Below are 22,684 nucleotides of genomic sequence, written 5' to 3' on the forward strand. Positions count from 1 at the left end.
TTCTTGTTTAAACCTAAGAAAATCTGTCTGATTGGTTCATTTGCATTACAATTAGACAGCAGTGAGCAAAGACTCACTGAGGTGGTAAGCTAAAAACCACTGTATTTTAAAAGATAAACCCTGGCCAAATCAGGAAAGGGGGAAGAGGGGAGCCTGAGACCCCTTCCTCACCTGGTCGTAACATACCCTAACAAAATTATTATGCTGAACTGCTTCTTCATGAAATTCAGCTTGAGGAGATCCATCTGCACAATGCTGCTAGGGGAAGATTAGAGGATAAACAGTTTACCTGAATGGAAGTGAGAATAATGAGCTCCTAGAAAACTGCATGGATACCAAAAAATGAAAATGTCACCTTAGATAGTTAGTGCAAGGCAAGGAACTACCAAGGTGATACTAAATCAATGAAAACATCCAATGCGCCAGCCAGAATACGGGGCTCGCTTCAATTCTCAGTGCTATATGTACTTTCCATTTATAAAAATGGCTCTTCTACTTGCAGGGAAGATCTATTATCTTATTTGCATATCCTTTACAGAGAAAGCATAGAGCATAGGACATATGGAGGCAATTCCAAGCTCACAGCTAGAATCATAATCTTTATGTCATTTCGCATTGTCCTGTTGTTACAGAGCAAGACCTTCTCCCATGTTCAATGTCATTGGCCTCTCCCGTAAGTAGATACCATGTCCCTTACAATCAGGACTTTACCTTCACTTCCCAATAGTGTGATCCAAGGAAATGGAACGATGATAGCCCTCACTATATGAATTGAATTCTATAATCCTGCACATAGCAAAAAGTGTGCTTCCTGAATATTCCAAAACACAGACTAATTAACACTTTAGTGAGGTATAGCAGACACAATCATTAAGTTGCTTTATTTTATAGGCCCTAAATGAATGAACAGAATAATACTTATTATAAATATCATTTTACCTCAACTTAATTCAGTAACCTGCCTCATAACAGAAATGAACTAATATACCACAGTTAGTGGGCTAAGTATCATTTTTTCTCAGCAGCTTTTCCTCAAATCCTGATCAAGTTAATGTTAAAATGACTTGCTCCCCCCATATCTTTCTCTCTTAACAGATCTTTTCAACTGAATAAGACCATGTGCTTGCCTGTCCTTTGTTTCTGTCTGGACAAGAAGCCGGTAGCTCAACACCAGCTTTCCAATTTTGGGATTGGCCAGTTGAGATTCACATTAAACTGGTAACTCCATCTCCTGGTATGAGCTTCGCCTGCAACATTCCTTCTTAAGATTAAAGTAAAGAAGTCATATCAGCATAATTACCCAATCACCAAAAGGGATGGGCGATTGAACCATATTGGGCTAGAAATTGGTTAGTCCTTCATTTTGAGCACGGGGGCTACAATTCACGACCTGTCCACACCCATTCAGATTGAGTTGGGCAACACCCAAACTTTGTGTACCCACCTCATCTGAATAATGGTAGTATTGCCCTGCATGGCTCCCGTGCTGTTTTCTGCTCCTGAACACTGACTGCACCCCCTGCACACAACAGGAGGGTTCAGCAACACTGTTTGCAAGTCACATGGTATCTCCAACCTGCTCTCCTTAAAGGCAGCTGTATCTTAAAGGCAAGCTGCAAAAAGATTGTTGCAATGAAAATTAGGGATGACAGAGTGATCCATAGTGATGGATGCAGCACGGGAAGACTTAGTGGTGCACTTGAGCAGGAGGAGAGATGCCCAGGTGTTCCCCAAAGACTAACATCAGAAGACAGTGTGAACAAGGTGCCAGGATGGTGAACTCCTAGACTGTGGACCTTAGGATCTGGCAGCAGTGCCACAAGAAATCTAATGACCTCATGCAGGTGGTTAAGATCAGTGAATGCATCTTCACATGACATTTCCTAGCTAGCATACCACCCGCCTCTCATGCTGCTCAATGCACCATACTCCCATTGCTTACCCAGCAGCACTTCCTGGCACTCAGTACTCAGACCTAACATCCAGTTACTGCAGATCACTCTCACACACCTAACAATGCTGCCAGCCTCACACCCATCTGTCATTGCTTCCACATACCTTTAGCTATTCAGCTATGGTGGACATACAGTTCTACACAACCACTGACAATCTGCCTCTTTCTTGCAGGACAAGGTGACACACAATATAAGGGAATAGACCAGACCCGGCAGGGAACTACTGAATCTCCCAAGCCCTATGAGGGAGCTGGTTCTCTGCATTATGGGGCCGGCTGTGCCAGAGTCTATGGCGTCCACTGAGAACCTTGAAGACGATGTATGTTCCTTATGCCCCTTCTCTCAGAACACCCTCATCCTGCTATCTGGCATGATCAGCAAGCTGCTGATGGTGTGACAATGGACCTCTTGCTTCCCACCCTACCCTCCTTCCCTCTTACCAACACTCCCCTTCTGAGTTCCTGTTTTCAAACACCCAAAAACTGCTGCCTGCCCAGCCACAGGACCCCCAGGAGGAGGAAAGAGAGTAAAAGGACACCACTAATGAAGATCATTTGGTCACTTGATCTGACAATTGCAGCCACCAGCTCCAATACTGGCAGTAAATGTACCTTAGAGGCTAGTATAGAGTTTGGATAAGCATGCGGTGAGTCATCCAGAGCAAGTGGGCTGTAGGCAAGGTAGGGGTAAAGGATGATTCATTTGCCAGCTCATTGTGGGTTAGGGTGCCAGATGAGTACCTCAGCAGAGGAGTCAGTTGAGGAATGATCTCAGTGGAGAGAGAATTGGAGTTAACGTTTCAGTCGGTAAGCATGACCCTGAGTTTCCAGTTGTAATTTTAATTCTCCACTCCACTTCCACTCTAGCCTTTCTGTCCTCAGCCTCCTACACTGTTCCTCTGAAGCTCAACATAAGCTTGAGGAACAGCACGTCATCTTTCGGCTAGGCATTTTACAGCCTTCAACATTGAGTTCAACAATTTCAGATTTTAATCTCTGCACTTTTTTTCTCTGTTGGTGGTGATTCTGCCCACTCATTTACACCGTCTCTCAACTGATCTGCTGTTTCTTTCCTTGTCCCATTACCATCTCTTTTTGCCTTTCACTGTCATTTCTTTTGTCAATTAATGTCTCCTGTCTTCCATCCGATCAGAGCCCTTCCCACTTGTTCTTTCCTCCCTTCTCTGCTTTCTCTGTCTGGCTTAAAAACTTAAGCACTGGAACAGAGCCTGACAAAGGGTTTTATTTTGTCAACAGATGCTGCCAGACCTGCTGAGTATTTCCAACATTTTCTGTTTTTATTTCGAATTTCCTGCATCTGCAGTAGTTTGCTCTTGTACCATGACAGACCTATTCACTTTTATTGCAGTACAGGATTCCTCAGATTTCAGGGGGCAATAGATCACATCCCCATTGGATTGTGGCCTCCTACTTGAATACGTTGAATTGCATGAATAGAAAGAGACTGGACCCTTTATGTTCAAACAAGTGGACCAGCTGCAACAAATTGTGCATATCGATGCCAATTTTGCAGGAAGTTGTCACAATATATTCGTAATGAGAAACTCCAGTCTCCCAGCTGTATTCAGGGAAGACGGTGAAGTCAAGATGGCTTCTGCAAGACAAGGTGTAACTCTTGCTTCCATAGCTCATGACCACTTTCTTGTAAAACTCACATGCAGAACAGAGCTAGAACAACCCCCATGCATCCATCATTGCAGCAACGCACTAAGCCTCCTTCGGCAGCACCTTCCAACCCACGACCTCTACCACATAAAAGAGAGAAAGCAGGGAATTATAGACCAGTCAGCCTGACGTCGGAAGTGGGGAAAATTCTAGAGTCCATTATCAAAGATTTTATAGCAGAGCACTTAGAGAACAGTAGTAGAATCAGGCAGAGTCAGCATGGATTTACGAAAGGGAAATCATGCTTGATAAATCTACTGGAATTCTTCGAGGATGTAACTAGTAGAGTTGATGAGGGGGAGCCAATGGATGTGGTTTATTTGGACTTTCAGAAGGCTTTCGACAAAGTCCCACATAAGAGATTAGCATGTAAAATTAAAGCGTATGGGATTGGGGGTAGTGTATTGCGATGGATAGAAAATTGGTTGGCAGACAGGAAACAAAGAGTAGGGATAAATGGGTCTTTTTCCGAATGGCAGGCAGTGACTAGTGGGGTACCGCAGGGATCGGTGCTAGGACCCCAGCTATTCACAATATATATTAATGATTTAGATGAGGGAACTAAATGTAAAATCTCCAAATTTGCAGATGACACAAAACTGGGTGGGAGGGTGAGTTGTGAGGGTGCAGAGAGGCTTCAGGGTGATTTGGACAAGTTGAGTGAGTGGGCAAATGCATGGCAGATGCAGTATAATGTGGATAAACGTGGTTATCCACTTTGGTAGCAAAAACAGGAAGGCAGATTATTATCTGAACAGCTATAAATTGAGAGAGGGGAATATGCAGCGAGACCTGGGTGTTCTCGTACGCTGAAGGTAAGCATGCAGGTGCAACAGGCGGTAAAAAAGGCAAATGGTATGTTGGCCTTCATAGCGAGAGGATTTGAGTACAGAAGCAGGGATGTCTTGCTGCAATTATACAGGGCCTTGTTGAGGCCACACCTGGAATATTGTGTGTAGTTTTGGTCTCCTTACCTGAGGAAGGATGGTCTTGCTACAGAAGGAGTGCAGCAAAAGTTTACCAGACTGATTCCTGGGATGGCAGGACTGACAAATGAAGAGAGATTGAGTCGGTTAGGATTATATTCGCTGGAGTTCAGAAGAGTGAGGGGGGATCTCATAGAAACCTATAAAATTCTAACAGGACTTGACAGGGTAGATGCAGGAAGGATGTTTCTGATGGTGGGGGAGTCCAGAACCAGAGGTCATAGTCTAAGGATATGGGGTAAACCTTTCAATACTGAGATGAGGAGAAATTTCTTCACCCAGAGAGTGGTGAGCCTGTGGAATTCGCTACCACAGAAAGTAGTTGAGGCCAAAACATTGTGTGTTTTCAAGAAGGAGTTAGATATAGCTCTTGGGTCTAAAGGGATCAAAGGGTATGGGGCGAAAGCAGGAACAGGTTACTGAGTTGGATGATCAGCCATGATCATAATTAATGGCGGAGCAGGCTCGAAGGGCTGAATGGCCTACTCCTGCTCCTATTTTCTATGTTTCTATGTAATAAAGACAGCAGGCACATGGGAACACCATCACCTGCAAGTCCGCTCCAGGTCACACACCATCCTGACTTGGAACTATATTGCCATTCCTTCATTGCTGCTGGCTCAAAATCCTGTAACTTCCTCCCAAACAGCACTGGGGTGTACCTGCATATGGACTGCAGTGGTTCAAGAAGGCGCCTCACCACCATCTTCTCAAGGACAATTATGGATGGGCAATAAATGCTGGCCTTGCTAGAGATACTCAAATTCCATGTACAAATAATAAAAAAGGCTGGCCATGGAGAGGAGTATAGGCATTCGGAAAGCAAGATCTCACTGTCTAAGTTATATGGGGCACTGCAGTATGCTTCCAAACAGGTCTCTTTCATTGTGATTGCTTGTTGTGGCCTTCACAACCTAATGATTCAGAAGGATTGGGGATGGAATAGCAGGAGGAGGTGGGCCCTATACTGTGCTGCTGAGGAACTTGGAGCTGAGCATCAGGTAGATCAGCACTCAGAGAACTCTTCCATGTCAGCTGCCTTTGTAGAGAGATCATTAGTAGAGCATTCTCCTCAGATTAAAATGGCACTCTTACCAATATTTCATCACATCTTGCCAACTTCCCAGCCAACTCTAAACATTTCATGCATGAACATCAGTCTTTCCGGCCCCCATTAACAAAAATCACCTGCCGCCTTGTGAGTATTCATGAACTCATTGAGCAACAAATTCAAATCAAAATTCAACATCATAGTTATTTAACAACGATAATGATCAAATGCACTTCATATCAACATGTTTCCTCACGTGCTGTGACCTGCTTTTCAAATACCTATCCTGGTGTTGCCTCCATGTGCCATTAGAGAGCCAGTGTTCTGAGAGGTAGTTGGTTGCTGCTCTCTACAAGAGCCTCTTGAGACTGAAGTGATGCCATCTCAGGACAAATTGGAAGGAACATCTGTGTGTTTAATCTCTTGTGCGATTGCCTGGGCAATGTGGCACTGCCCCCTATGAGCTCTTTCAGTAGGTTCCAGCCCAGCCACTGGCATTGGGCCCTTTTGGAAGGTAACAATCAGTGGGATAGCAAATCTAATGGTTCTCACCAGATCCTGAAAGCCCTGAGTCAGTGTCTACTATTACTGGGCCTCAGGTATCTGAATGCACGGCTCTCTCAAGCCTGTCCTTTAGGACTGCCACCTGTGTTTCTCACAAGCAGGAGGTACCAGTATGTAATGGGACATTACTGCAGGGGAGAGGGAAATGCCCACAGACTCCAGGGAATCTGCCACACCCTCCACCGATCCCCACAATAAGGAAAAAGATTCCTTGATGTTACTACAGCATAAAAACCAATGGAGCAAACTGAGATCCCTGCCATATGCCACATCCTGGAGAATAACCCCAGAGCCTGCAAAGAGGCATGATGTTAATAAAACATATTTTTTTCATAGCAGAACCTATGAAATCCAATTTTATTTACTCTAGCTTACTCAGCTTTACTGGGTGTCCCAACTCCCTTTACAGTGAAAAGTGTCTAACTTTGCCTTGAGATTTAGCTAAGCTTTCTGTGATGTGCCAGGATGCTGACAGCAAATGCTGCCTGTTAATTGCTTTTAGTATTGGATTTATGCCTTCATAAGATCCCACTTTGGTCCTTGAAGATAATGGAGTATCACATCAGACCTTGTTTGGGGTTTAACATATCAATTTATTTTAGAAAGATAAACAAGCACAAAAGAAACAATGCTGTAATATAATGATATATTTACAATAGACAACCTTGCAAGTCACTCATCAAGTAGGCAAAATAATAAGACCATAAGAAATAGGAGCAGGAGTAGGCCATTTGGCCCCTTGAGCCTGCTCTGCCATTCAATAAGATCCTGGCTGATCTGATTGTGACCTTAATTTCACTTTCCTGCCTGCCCCCCATAACCCTTGACTCCCTTGTAGATCAAAAATCTGTCTATCTCAGCATTGAATAAATCCAATAACCCAGCCTCCACTGCTCTCTGGAGAAGAGAATTCCAAAGATTAATGACCCTTTGAGAGAATAAATTCCTCCTCATCTATATCTTAAATTGGAGATCACTTATTTTGAAACTGTACCCCCTAGTTCTAGATTCCCCCATGAGGGGAATGTCCTTTCCACATCTACTTTGTCAAGCCCCCCTCAGAATCTTAGGTCTTTCAATAAGATCACCTCTCATTCTTCTAAACTCCAATGAGTATAAGCAAAACCCATTCAAACTTTCCTCATAAGACAACCCCTTCATCCCATGAATCAACTTAGTGAACCTTCTCTAAACTGCCTCCAATGCAAGTATATCCCTCCTTAAACCAGGAGACCAAAACTGTACGCAGTACACTAGGTGTGGTCTCACCAATGTCCTGCACGGTTGTAGCAAAACTTCCCTACTTTATACTCCATCCTTCTTGCAATTAAGGCCAATATTCCATTTGCCTTCCTAATTACTTGCTGTACCTGCATGCTAACTTCTTGTGATTCATGTACAAGAACAACCAGATCCCTCTGTTCTGCAGAATTCTGCTACCTCTCTCCGTTTAAGTAATATTCTGCTTCTCTATTCATCCCACCAAAGTGGACAATGTTACATTTTCCCACATTATAAAGACTGTGCCTGCAAAATTTGGCTCTGTAGTGCCCATGGTTTTCAATCTATGGGTGTTCTTTTGGTTGCAAAGTGGTCGCTGTGCTGCACACACCAATTTCCAGTACAGCCCACTCTGGACGCCATTTTGGCAAGGGGATTAGTGCAGGCATTAGGAGTGTGTGCTGGAAGATTGTGGCCAACAGTGCCATTTTTGACCTCAATTCGCCAGCTAAGGCCCTGTCTTAAACATAAGCTGTTGAACATGTGTTTAGCAGCAGGAAGGATTCCCCACCAACACTATTTAAAGGGATCATGAACTACTTTCAGGTTATTTGCTGATTGATTTATACTGGCTCTGTCTGTAGTAGTTTGCAGTAGTACTATGATTGCTCTAGTGTTGTTTTAAGTTGGTGAAGTCGATAGGGAGTGGTTCTGGTTTCCAGGGTTCTGGTCAGACCACTTACTCCCAGTCATGTGTTCTATCGTTAGCACCCTTCTTGGGCTGCAGCTTGTCAGAGTGATTCCAAGCTGGAGCAGACGACATCTCTAACATCTCTCAGTTTGCCATCCACTGCTGTATAAGGGAGGTGACTGATGCTCTTTATGTCAGAAGAGGGGAGCATATTGTTTTCTCTCTGACCAGAAAGAAGCAGGCAGAGCGTGAACAAGGTTTTGCCAAGATAACGGGCTTCCCCATGGTGTACTGACTGCACACAGGGGATTTTGCACCACAAATGCAAAGGATTCCACTCCCTGAAGGTAGTTAGTCTGCAACCACGCTTTGTACATTATGCAGATGAATGCCTGGTATCCTGTGCCAGACATGATGCCTTTGTCCTGTGCCAGCAGTATTGAGCGTGAAAAAGCAAAGCATGGCTGGTGGGCGACAAGGACTATCCACTGACCAGTTGGCTATTGACTCCGGTGCACAACTCAAGTATACGTGAGCAGCATGCATGTAATGCCATCCATGCTGCCACATGAACTGTCATCGAGTAGCCCATTGGGGTGCTTAAGCAACCTTCCACTGCAGTACTCGCCAGAATATGTGTCAGGATTCATTGTGGTCTGCTGCATTCTGCACAACCTCGCCATCATGAGCAGAGCCCTTGTCTCCGGATGTAGGTGAGCCATGGAGGAGGAGGAGGAAGGGAGGAGGCAACAAATTTATCCCCCTTCCAGCTGGGCTGTCTGTGATTGGCTCATCCGACTGCTGTACCAGTGAACACAATCCCCATTTCCCAATCAACAACAGCCCTGCACCTTACCTTCCCTCTCTCACTGACCATCACAGAATCCTCTTGGCCGCAATGCTAAAATAAAAGCCACCACAAAATAACCATTCCAAACCAACTTTATCAAACAAACCACTCAATATTCCATACAGCAGTTAATCATTCAACAACAAAAACTTTTATTTATAAAACACCTTTAGCATAACAAAAAGCCCCAAGCCACTTCACAGAGGCCTTATAAAACAAAACGTGAGACCGAGCCACATGAGGAGATATTCGGGCAAAAAGCTTGGTCAAGGATGTTTCAAGGAAAGTCTTAAAGGAGGAAAGAGAGGTAAAGAGGTGGAGGATTTATGGAGGAATTCCAGAGCTTACAATTTAGGCAACTTAAGGCACAGTTAAAATTGGGGATGCTCAAGAGCCCCCAGAATTAGATGAGCACAGATATCTTGGAGGGTTGTAGGGCTGGAGGAGATTACAGAGATAAGAAGGGGTGCGGTGAGTGATTGAAAGCACTGCTTGAACGGGAACCTACGGGCTCAGGTGTGGTGCACTCAAGTTTATGGAGGGTAGAATGTGGGAGGCCAGCCAACAATGGGTTGGAATAGTCAAGTCTAGAGGTAATAAAGCATGGATGAGCATTTCAGTAGCAGATGAGCTGAGGCAGGGGCTGAGATGAATGATGTTTACAGAGATGGAAAGAGGCGGTTTTAGTGACAGCACTGATATGTTGTTGGAAGCTCACATCGGGGGTCAAATATGACACCAAGGTTGCGAATAGTCAGGTTCAGTCTCAGACAGTTGTGAGGGAGAGGGATGCAGTTGGTGGCTAGGGAATGGAGTATGTGCCAAAGACCTAAGACAACGCTTCAGTTTTCCCAATATTGAATTTGAGGAAATTTCTGCTCATACAGAATTGGATGTTGGACAAGCAATCAGATAATATAGCAACAGGAGAGGAGTCAAAAGAGGTGGTGTGAGGTAGAGCTGGGTGTTGTCAGCATACATGTGAAAACTAACGCTATTTTTTTAGATGACGTCGCCGAGGGGCAGTATGCAGCTGAGAAATAGGAGGAGGCTAAGGATAGATCCTTGGGGGACACCAGAGGTAATGGTGCGGGAGCAGGAAGAAAAGCCATTGCAAGTGATACTCTGGCTATGATTAGATAGGTAAGAATGGAACTGGACAAGTACAGTCCCACCCAGCTAGATGACAGTGGAGAGGTGTTGGAAGAGGATGGTGTGATCAACCATGTTAAAGGCTGCAGACAAGTCGAGAGGACAAAGAAGGACAGGTGTTCATATGTGACTGTGACAAGAACCATTTCGGTACGATGGCAGAGGCAGAAACAAACTGGAGGAATTCAAATATGGAGTTCTGGGAAAGAGGGGCATGGATTTGGAAGGCGACAACACATTCAAGGACTATGGAGAGAAAACGAAAGTTGAAGATGGGGCAATAGTTTGCAAGGACGGTATGGTCAAGGGTTGTTTTTTCCAGGAGAGGGCTGATGATGGCAGATTTAAAGGAGAGAGGGACAGTACCTGAGGAGAGAGAACTGTTAGCAATATTGGCTAACATGGGGACCAAGAAGAGAAGTTGAATGATCAGCAGGAGATGAGTCTCATGGTCAAGATGAGTTTGGAAATTGCATGAGGGGAGATGAGGTGGAATTTTCCCGGGCCAGTGGAGGCAGGTTCGAAGGTTGTGACAGGAAAGTAGCAGAAAATGGTATTGATTGGGATCCCTCCCTCTTACGGCTTTCCCTAGCTCAGGTTGCGAGTGCAGTGGGGAACCCCTTGTGGCTGAGGCAGGAAGCCAATTCAAATACTTAAGAAGGCAATTAGGAGGGATTCTGCACATGGATTGTCTCTTTCCCAACAGCGCAGGAGTTTCACCAGCAGGTTGGAGAAGGCGAGTGCATAGTGGGCAGAACTTCCTCAGTGAAACTGACCAGCTGGGAAGGCTTTGATCAGTTACAGTGAAGAGTTCCAGACATGGCCATTGAGAGACTGCTGTTCAAAGCACTTCTTCTCTCAGAGAGTGCTTTCACTGCTTGACAGGTGGCAGGCACCACCTGTTTAGCACTTCATTCGTCTTCAGCTGCACTTCTCTGCTGTCAACCTTCAGAGTGGCACGGGAGCAGCATATGCCGTTCCACTGTCCACCTCTGCTGAGGGTCAAGGGCAGTGGCCTCACCATTGCCACTGCCCCACTAGCAGCAGGAGCAATATCAGCAGCAACACCAGCTGCCTTCTCTTAATCCTCATCCACAGGGCAGAGGGGATAGCTACCGAGATCCAGCTGAAAGGAGGTGAGACTCCCAACACAGGCTGCACAGGCAGAGGATCAGCTCCGTTGCCATGTATGAGCACCGGTGCCTCAGAAGGCTACAGCTGTCGTGGCAGGTTGCTGCTCACATCAGCATCTTCATGGAAGAAGACTTCATTCCCAGGGGACCAGGTGGGCACACATTGCCAATGGCCGACAATGTGTCTGTCACTCGAGGCTCACCATCTCTGCCTTCCCCTACCCTGCGTCTCTGCCCCTTGCAAGGAGAGAAAGCAAGGAGTTGTGAGAGCCCATAATGGCTTGAGTGCAGAGGCGTGAAGGTGACCATTTGTAGAGGGTGACTGTGAGGCATGGGTGTGAGAGGGCAGTAGGCTGAGGGTGAGTGTGAGTGTTAGCTGTGCAGATGGGGATATGAGGTGCCTGCAAGGAGAGGAATGAGTGGAGCTGTGAGGTGTGTTGGCCTGAGGAATGTTGTGTAATAGAATGCTGGGCAAGTCAGAGTGTCGGGCTTGGTACCTGACAGTGTTATGCTACTCACCTTGCTTCCCTCCTGAGGTACTGGATCCTCTTGGTGCACTATCTCCAGGTTGGAGTGAACATACTCCAGCTGCTAACTTCCTCAGCCACTTCTATTCATGCCTGCTTGGCTGGAGAAATTGTCCTCTTCCTCCCATTCTTAGGAGAGCTCACTTCACTGCAGCCTGTCAGATCCCTCAGCTGTTCCAAGTAAGAGCGAGATGCTGGAGATCAGCCTTCCCAGATCTCCTCTCCATTCCTGTGGGTGTTGCAGCCTCAAAAATACAAGTGCTGCTGAGATTTTCTGAAACATGCCATGTGTCCCTTTAAACAGACATCCTTCCTCTGATAAAATGGCCGCGCCATCCCGCTTGCCCTCCCTAAGTGGTCAGGGAGCATGGAGACGGGTTCTTAATTGGTTTGCTCTGGTAAAGAGCAACTGGAAGGTCCGCTAATCATGTGGTCGGGTTTGTGACCCAAAAATGATCCCGCTGTTGTGCCAGATGCTAAGGTGGTTAGATCCTGTCTTAAGAGAAAGATCAAACCTCAGGGCTAGAGGAAGTTTGGCCCGGTGGGTTAGTGGAAGAGAGGGAAGCGGCAGCAGCTGCTGTTTGGATGATCTCAATCTTAATGACAAGAAGTCCCTGAGCTCCTCACACATATTATTGGAGGTGAGGGTGGAGAAGGCAGTGGAGGGGGTTTAGGATGATGGTTTGCAGTATAGAGAAAAGAAGCTTGGAGTTATGTTTGCATTCCAGATGATCTGGAATAATGAGTAATTTTAGCGTTCCCTTAGTGCCTGTCTTCCATGTGCCTGTGTCTGGCCTAGTACTCCTTTTCAGTTCTACTCCAATGGCTGCAGCATGGCTGTTGGAGGGCTGCTGACTTTCAGTGGGGAGACTGCAGATGGCTTTGAAAGATGATCTCAAGCAGCTCTGCCCCTAGAAGACTCTGCTTTGGACTGCACCATCTCAGCATGGGTGGCAGCAATCTGGGCTCACCGGCGGGCAGGCAACAGCAAAGGCAATGGCAGAGTAGCAGTGGTAGGAGGACTAATGTTGCCATCTTAAGCTGGACATCAGGCTTGTACTCCATGGTGCCACTGCTACTCCCCGGAGGCACGCCTAGTAATCAGTTGAGGACAGATTGATGAACTGCTGTGAGACCCTGCAAGCCCCTTTGAGCACAGGAATCTGCAGCCATGATGGCAGCAGTATGAGCTTGTCTGACACCAAGATGTGTTTGCGTGGTAACAAGCTGATCTTGCATGACTTCAGTCTGAGCTTCCACTGCAGCAATCAGATGGAGGGCAGCTTCTGTGTGTGCTGCAATGGAAGCTGAGACATTGACCACCAGATGTTGCATCGTGGTTAGCTTTGGAAGTTTTCTCTCGGTTGGTCACCACTTCCGTGCTAGAGAGGATGGGCTCCCTCTCTGTGCAAAGCCCTCTGCCGAATTGGTGCCAGACTCCACCATGCTTTCTGGTATGCCTGCCAATGCACCAAGCATTTCATTGTGCATGCCCATCAGCCTCTTTCTGTGTGCTGCACCATCTATATAGTCCTCTGAAGCAGAACTCATGTGTGACCTCACCTCCCGGGGAGCTGACATCTGAGTCACCCTTTCCCGCTGTCCTGGCTGTAGCTACACATGCTCAGTGACTCACCAAGTGCAGATACTACCCTCACAAGTATGGGGAATGCCAGTATCTGTGCTGGTGGCTGAAAGTGTGTGATCATGTGATCCTCTTTGAGTTCACATTCCTGCATCATTGTCTGGCCAGGTGGCCCCTTATCCCCCTGTAGCTGGAGGACCTCTCTCCTCCTGTCCACCTCTGCATGATATCCTCTTGTGTCAAAGAACCTTGGAGGCCTCTCTGTGCCATTCCTGTGTCTTTCCCAAGTCCAGGTCACTTCTGCACTGCATTTCAGCACCTGCGCAAGCCAAAATGCACCTCCCCAGTAAGAGGTATAGGCTTTCTTTAACTAATGCAGGTTAGCTCAAACTCATTCTTGCCTCTCGAGATTTTGTGCCCCCTACTCAGGTGTGCAACCACTCAACAGTGCATTTAATATGAAGTATTAAGAATTTATTGAGCATAAATGTAGTCCATGTCCCATTTTCTTTGCTTAAAATCAACCACATAACTTGCAGAGGTTTGTCCACTAGACAACATTAGTAGTTCACATTTCTTACACATTGCACATGTTTTATACAATGAATAAATATCAGTAGTTGAAATAGTGTGAATGAATGTGGAAACATAGCTGACATTCACATAAGGACTTTGGACATAAGTACAGCGAATCAATTTCGATGAAAAAGTTTGCAGTGCGTTCTTGTGGTGCGTGTGGTGTTTGTCAAGCAGACGAGGCCTAGACCCTGGGGCTATAGTTTAGAATTCTCCCTGTTGCTGGGAATTGTAAGTGTTTGATGTACTGTGGAATATCTCTTCAAGCAAGACTAGAAAATCCGGGGGTTTTTTTGGTGGCTTTTTTCTGTTCATTTTTGTCTCTTTGTTAAAGAAGAAAAGGTAGTGATTTATTTATTTTCATCTTAAATTATAATGTGCTGGCAGATTATGGATTATCTTCCCTGAAATAATCTAGGATAGAATATTTTGTTTCCTTCTTTTATGCTCTTGAGTTTTTGTTGCAAGCTGCAGAGTTGTTAAAAAAGGTGTATAGCTAATGCATTGATTTTTATTGAATTTTTTTTGTATTTCATGTAGGTGGAAAGTAGAAGCAAGGTTTTTAGGTTTGTTATGTATTCGCACCTCTAATTTGTGATTCTGTTGTGCTGGATGCCACATCAGGAGCAGAATATAATAACTTCAAAGTCATCTTTTGATTCTGCTTTCTGCACTCCTGTGTCCTGATATCTGTATGATTTGTCATTGAGTGCTTGTCTATGGTGTTTGCAGGCTGACTGGCTTGTCAGTCTGTTTTGTGATGAGAGTTTTGTGTTTTGAAACATTTCTAAGTCAGAATTTTACTAATAATTATTTGGTGTGACTGGTCCGCTTTGTCAGTTTTTTGTATACACATTTATATGGAAATACAATAGTGTATATTCTCTGTGTTATTAAGTAAATAGTATTTGTATATTCCATACTGGGTAACTGATTGTTACATTTGTTGTTATATTGAAGAATGTAAAGCACAATGAGAAAAAGGCATTCAGCCCATCAAGCTTTCGCTTTCAAATAAATGTTTGCAGCATTATAGTCTCTGCCCAATTTTTTTCAGTTTCCGAAGAAAATTGGAGAACTGGAGTCAACCTTTACGAAATAAAGCTCTGTGAAATTTCTGTCACATCCTGAAGCTAATTAAGCAACAGTTATCAGCCAGAAGTCTGCCTCAAGCTGTAAAAGAACTTCTCAAGATGGACATTAATGAGCTTAGTGAAAGTTCTTGCATCTGTCAGTGGTATTAAAGGGGACTGATAAAGTGCTCTTTTGTATAGATGCAAGCCCACTGACAAAACTCAAACATAATCATTACACACTGCGAACCATAAGTGATGTTCTGCCTTAATTAGCAAAAACAAAAAGGATGGGTTTTGGCATGTTACATTAGATTAAAAAAATCAAGTCTCCTGGTGGCTCTTCCAACACCATTTGGAAAATACAGATGGTTTGCAGATGACATATTAGTCTGCAGTGGAGATAAATAGGACCCTGATCAGAAACTGAAAGCCATTTGGAAAATAATCCAAGTAGTGCACCCAAAAGGCTCCAGAGAATAGAGTTATTGCATCAAAAGCATAAATTTACTACTATCAACAAGATAGGCAAGGAGATGTCTCCTACTGATATTTTGATCAGATATGACAGAAAAGATGACAATGAGGAAGTCATGGCTACTGATAGATCAAAACTGTTAATGTGCTGCAATATTTATAAATTTACAGCTCTCTGAGGATAAATTGACCTAGAGTAAGCAAGCTAGTGCAGTATATGAAGATCTGAAATGACAATTAGCAAAAGATGCTCTGACATGAGAAGATGTGCCACTCCAGATAGCTGTGCATTTCAATATTGGAGTGGAACTCAGCATACAGGATAGACTGATATCCAAGGGTGATTAAGTGGCTATGTACAACTGGGTGAGAGAAGAAATGAAGTGTTGCAAGGTACAATGAATGCAAGATTGTGCAAGGAAGAGCTGGAGATGTGATTTACTGGCTTCTGATAAACAAAGATATGGAGCCATATTCATTAAGGTGTGATGTAAACCAGCAGTGTCAAGCAAATCAGCCAAAGGAACCACTTATTAACCAACAATAACCAGAAAGGTCCTGGGAGATAAATGAGTGTTAACTATTTGAAATGGATGAAAGAAACTCACTGTTACTCTGAATTCTTTGAAATAGTTAGATTGTGTGTTTTGTTAAAGGGACAGAATTCATAGCTAATGTGTGAAAGCTCATTTTCCATGTATTGGTATTCTAAATGTCAGGCCAGTGACCACTACTTAACTCAAGAAAATACCACCAGTTTGCACAACAATATGAGTCATGTCCCCAGCTCACCAATGCATCCAGAATCAAATGGAAAAGCTGTTAAAATTACAGATACAGTGCTAGAAAAGCACATGAATCTGGCATATTACCTTAAACTTCATTTACCACTCAAGATTAATTTTATGCCCATTCTTTTCTACTAGTTTTTGATTTCAAAGTATGTTTGCGTATTTTTTCAAAATCTTCATGAAGGCAAAATGATTTTGTAAGGATGGCTGGACATTGGATTTATTTTTTGGTCTCTGGCATACAATAATTATCCCAGTTGAAATTGGTTGAGCTGGTGTTCTAGTTAGCTGGTGATGGTCAAAATCATTCACTAAAAAGTAGTGTAACACCACGAAAGAGACTCTGGCCAGCATACAATCTAACAATATGGAAGTTTTTTTTAATTCTTTCATGGGATGTAGGCATTGCTGACAAGGCCAGCATTTGTTGCACACCCCTAATTGTCCTTGACAACTAAGTGGCTTGCTAGGTCTTTTAGAGGGCAGTTAAGAGCCAACTACAGTGTTGTGGGTGTGGAGTCACATGTAGGCCAGACCAGGTAAAGACAGCAGATTTCCATCCCTAAAGGACATTAGTGAACCAGATGGGTTTTTACAACAATCAATAGCTTCATATTACCATTACTGAGAGTAGATTTTAATTCCAGACTTTTATTAATCAATTGAATTTTAAATTCAACCAGTTACCATGGTGGAATTTGAACTCTTGTCCCCCAGGAATAAGCCTGGATCTCTGGGTTATAAGTTCAGTGACATTACCACTACACCACCATCTCCTCCTGGAGTACTTGTGGTGAATAGCATAGATGCATCATTTAAGGGGAAGCTAGATAAACACTTGAGGGAGAAAGGAATCAAAGGAACTGTTAATGGAATTAGATGAAGAAGGGTGAGAGGAGGCTTGTATGGAGCATAAACACTGGAATAGTCCTGTTGGGCTGAATGGTGTGTTTCCCTACTGTAAATACTTTATAATACTTTGTAACTTTATAATTCAGTAAATACATTTATCAATTCAGAAAAATGAATCCAAAATAATGCAGATGGGTGCTTGCAGTGGCCATCCTTTCAATAGTTTAAATAAAGTAATTTAATTTCAAAATCTTGGAAAAATAGAGAAACAGTTAGATGCAATGTTATTGATTTTGTTTCTCTCTTGATAATGCTTTCCTTATCAGTGTCAGGTAGTCAATTGTGAAGCATTCTATTATGTAATCATTTCAGTGCAGTAACATAACTTATGGAGAATCAGACAGCACAGCTTGTTAATCTTCAGTGTATTGCTGATACTGCTGATGCTTTTAAGGGATAACAGAATCCGATTCAAGGCAAGTAATATTACTCCTCTCATATCAGTTGTAATATCTATACTGTTCAGTTTGTGTGAAAGGCAGAAGCTTTCCTTTTAGTTTTAAGATATTAGTTGTGATTCACAACTTTTCACTGTTTCAGTGATCGATAATTCACACAAAATCATGATTTAACACAATGCTGTTGTATCTCTTGATTTATTCTTCTGAGTTTTGATATTAATATTGCTCCATTTGTTGTTTATGCAGTAGAAAACGTGAGTTCAGATAATTATGTTGTGTTACATGATTACTCCTTGTTGTGTATTGTTCATTTATTGTTCATTTAATACGTAGTGTATTGTTCATTTGAGGCAACTGTACGTGCTTGGTGTAGCATGCACAGTGTGCCACTAGAGGGAGCCCATAACAAAGGTTCAGTTGACAGCTGCAATCCAGAAGGTTGTGCCTTGTGTTTCTTCCAGAGATTTACAATAAGAGATCTGCAATGTGAGATCTTACACTCCTCTTTTTATGTGCTCCACAGAGTCCTAAACCCAAGAGGATTGAATGGTTACAGCTCAAAACTTGTCAATAGTTTCTGTTAATGCTGTGTAAGCCAACATGTTGAGCTTATGTAGGGGAGGATAGGTCTCTGTGCCAGTTAATTCTTCTCCCCCTGCTGGGTTTCACAGCCATAAGTTTTCCATGGTAAAGAGAGACCCATGATTATTTAAGACTATTTTATTATGCATTCATTATCTAAGATTACTTATGTTAAAATTGTATAGCTAAGTTACTCCCAGCTCCTAACTTGGGTCTTTTTGTCATTACAGGGGTAAAGAGATTGGCCATGATGTGGACCTTTTGATCAGCTGCCTCGAGGAAGGAAAGGAAGAAGGTCTTCTTCGTAAAACAGTCAGTAAGCTGGACAGTCAGGTAGATGTCACCTGTAAGATGTTATCTTGCCTTAGGAATAAGCAAATTATTTCATATTATCATCTGCACATCATTTATTTCTTGCAAATGGCAACAAGCTTATGGAAAAGGAAGAACCACCACAAGTTAAAAAATTGTCAAAAATGAGTAACATCTTGTCTGGAAAGTTTGTTCACTAGATTCAGGTTAGCATGGATTTATAAAGGCAATTATGCAAAGAATAAAAAATAATTGATTCTGAGTTCCAAGACTGGAATCTAATTGGAAAAGGGGAAGAGGGGCTGATGTTGATATTGGCCCCTGGTCTCAGCTCCAGGCTGGTCTTGGGTGGGTGGCTAACAGCGTGAGTTCAAAAGTCACCTGCTGACCCAGAAAACAGACTTGGGTATGTTACCAACCAAGCCTCAATTCACTGACACATAAGGAAACAAGTTCAATTTCATAGCAAAATCTCTGATAGGACAGTGAAAGGCTAGTCAATGCGACAAAAGTCTCCAGCCACAAACATCACAAGGGATGTGCATGAGCAGCATCAGCCTTCCACCATCTTTGCTGAAACCACTGAGGGAGCATCTCATAGGTGTAGAGAATTGGTAAACTACTTTTTATGAAAAACACTATAAGTTGATCACTTGGTGACGAATTCAACACAATATTGGGGGCCAAGTGCAGTAGCCCTCAAAAACAGATGTGGGGATTGTGACGAGCAATTAACCCTCAGGCGATGATTGGGATGCAGGGAGCACACCAACTTTGTGCTGCCTGTATCAATGATTTCAGTGTCCAGCACCAACTACATTGTTGAATAGTTGGCTGCATCAGCAATTGGCAGTGAAACTGGAGCACAGTTGCATTATTCTTTTGGCAGTGATCACACACCAGTTGAACACTGATGGAGTGCAAACATTTCATGTACCCCTAAGCTGCTGGCACATCTTCTGGTGGCTTGATGACTACCATCATCAGCTTATTATGCCCTAAGCACAAGGAAAGCCAGCCACTGCTGCAAATCGCAGAGCTCTCTCTTTCTGGCTGTTGATGTCCATCGCCAAGGTAATGTGCTGGTTTATTCTGCTAAGGAGAGAAATGGTGATGTGTTTGATGCAAGTGTGCACCATAGACTGGGAGATACAGATGATGGCAGGAGCTGTAGTGAAAAACTTAAGGGTGATGGTGACTTTGATAGTTGCTGTTATAGTTCCCTGGTCCAGTAGGCAGCAGGTGCTGCTGCGACAGATTGCATAGGTCCACAACAACCTTCCTGCGGAATCACAGCCTCCTCAAGTACCACTCCTCAAAAATACCAAGAAACTAATTCTTAGCCTATGGACCCTGAGGGCTAGGTAAGGACTGTGAGCAGCTCGCCTTACCTGCTGGCTTCTAACAGGCCCACCAGCTTCTTGCCATATTTGTTGAGGCTGCTGCTGCTCTTCTTCCTCCAATTGTTCATCCATCCAAAAGAGTGAAGCCAAAAAGACATCCCTGTTAAGCAATGAATGTTTAATGAGGGAATGTAAGGGAGGGGGAAAAATCAGAAAGAAACAAACTGGAAGTCCATGACAGCCTTGGAAATGCATTACTCACAATGGCACACCGACCCTAATGAGCTGTAGAGTCATAGAGTCATAGAGTTATACAGCACAGAAACAGGCCCATCATGTCTGTGCCAGCCATACAGCACCCAACTATTCTAATCCCATATTCCTGCACTTGGCCCATAGCCTTATATGCTATGGCATTTCAAGTGCTCATCTAAATACTTCTTAAATGTTGGGAGGGTTCCTGCCTCCACCACCTCTTTAGGCAGTGCATTCCAGATTCCAACAGCCATCTGGGTGAAAAAATGTGTCTTCAAATCCCCCCTAAACCTCCTGCCCCTTACCCTAAATCTATGCCCCCTGGTTCTTGACCCCTCCACTAAGGGAAAAAGTCTCTTCCTATCAAACCTATCAATGCCCCTCATAATCTTGTACACCTCAATCATATCCCCCTTCAGCCTTCTCTGCTCCAAGGAAAACAACCCTAGCCTTTTCAGTCTCTTTTCATAGCTGAAATGCTCCAGGCCAGGCAACATCCTGGTGAATCTCCTCTGCACCCTCTCCAGTGCAATCACATCCTTCCTATACTGTGGTGCCCAGAACTGTACACAGTACTCCAGCTGTGGCCTAACTAGCGTTTTATATAGCTCCATCATAACCTCCCTGCTCTTATATTCTATGCCTCGGCTAATAAAGGCAAGTATCCCATCTGCCTTCCTAACGACCTTATCTACCTGTGCTGCTGCCTTCAGTGATCTATGGACAAGTACACCAAGGTCCTTCTGACTTTCTGTACTTCCTAGGGTCCGACCATCCATTGTGTATTCCCTTGCCTTGTTAGTCCTCCCAAAATGCATTACCTCACACTTCTCAGGATTAAATTCCATTTGCCACTGCTCTGCCCATCTTACCAGCCCATCTATATCTCCCTGTAATCTAAGGATTGCCACCTCACTATTTACAACACCAACAATTTTCGTGTTGTCTGCGAACTTACTGATCATACCTCCTATATTCACGTCTAAATCATTAATGTACACTACAAACAGCAAGGGTCCCAGCACCGATCCCATGGTCACAGTCTTCGAATCGCAAAAACAGCCCTCGACCATTACCCTCTGCCTCCTGCCACTAAGCCAATGTGGGACCTTATCAAAAGCCTTACTGAAATCCATGTATACTACATCTACTGCTTTGCCCTCATTGACACATCTAGTCACCTCCTCGAAAAATCCAGTCAAGTTAGTTAGACATGATCTCCCCTTAACAAAGCCATGCTGACTATCTCTGATTAATCCCTGCCTCTCCAAGTGGAGACGAATCCTGTCCCTCAGAATTTTTTCCAATATTTTCCCAACCACTGATATTAGACTCACCGGCCTGTAATTACCTGGTTTATCCCTACTCCCCTTCTTGAATAATGGTACCACATTCGCTGTCCTCCAATCCTCTGGTACCTCTCCTCTGGCCAGAGAGGATTTGAAAATTTGTGTCAAAGCCCCTGCTATCGCCTCCCTTGCCTCACATAACAGCCTGGGATACATCTCATCTGAGCCTGAGGATTTATCCACTTTTAAGCCCGTTGAAACAGCTAATATTTCCTCCCTTTCAATGCTAATATGTTCAAGTATAGCACAATCCCCCTCCCTGATCTCTACACCTACATCGTCCTTCTCCATCATGAATACAGATGAAAACTAAGGTGATGAACAGTAGGTGACTGTCTTTTTAAATTCAGATTTCAGTCATATCAGTTTGTGAAGCCAATCCTGCTACCTTTTACTTAGCCGGTTTTTCACTGGACAGGGCTTCTGATCCACCTGGTAAAAATTCTTTTGGAGTCCAAATGATGTCATTGGATCCCTATTTGAATTTTTTCATGAGGCATGTGCTGCTTTCCAGAGGGTGCATTTGTGGCCTGAGTCATAATAAAAATAGTGGTCAGTGGGTTTCCGATAGGAATGGGGCAGCAGGTCAATGTTACACAATTTTAACTGCTCACCTGGCCATGGATTATGAAAACAAAGATAGGTAACTTTATAACTATCATCAAATTAAAGCCACAAACACCATGTTAGTTGTACTTTTTTAACAATGTATATTTTATAAATTGCATGTAGGAATTTTTTTATGTTTTTATTTTTTCTCTGGAATTATTTGTGTTCACTCTGTCTAAGTCATTCTTGTTTGTATATAACTAAAGAATATGAGAATCATAGACCATAGAATTTATATCACAGAAGGAATCCATTTGGCTCATTATTCTAATGCCTGTGCTAGATCTTCAACAGGATCTATCTGTAAAAGCAATTTGTGTTTATATGGCACCTTGATGTAGAAAAACATCCGAAAGTGCTTTGCATGTTATAAAGAAAAACAAACTCTAATCTAATCTACTCTAATCCCAAATCCACATTCCTTCCCCATGCTTAAGGTATGAATAATTTGGATGTCATCCATGGAGGTCCATTGAAAAATAATTTCCACTATACTATTCTCTCATGATCTCTCATGCTCAATTATGTGATTAGTACATCGATAGATTACAATAAAGTTAGGTAAAATAGTCCATTTTATTTCAGATATATTTCATCTGACTTG

The 22,684-nt window shown here is 43.5% G+C and overlaps 1 protein-coding gene across 1 annotated transcript in view; it reads left to right on the forward strand.

Annotated features, from left to right (window-relative positions):
- The window catches only part of dntt (deoxynucleotidyltransferase, terminal), a 308,067-nt gene that overhangs the window by 153,574 nt on the left and 131,809 nt on the right, over window positions 1-22,684 (forward strand). The window contains exon 8 of the mRNA XM_068053279.1: window positions 18,443-18,545. Within this exon, the coding sequence (XP_067909380.1) occupies window positions 18,443-18,545 (103 nt within the window). The remainder of the gene's footprint in view (window positions 1-18,442; window positions 18,546-22,684) is intronic.

This window comes from Heterodontus francisci, chromosome 20 (assembly GCF_036365525.1).
Source record: "Heterodontus francisci isolate sHetFra1 chromosome 20, sHetFra1.hap1, whole genome shotgun sequence".
In the NCBI taxonomy this organism is placed as follows: Eukaryota; Metazoa; Chordata; class Chondrichthyes; order Heterodontiformes; family Heterodontidae; genus Heterodontus; species Heterodontus francisci.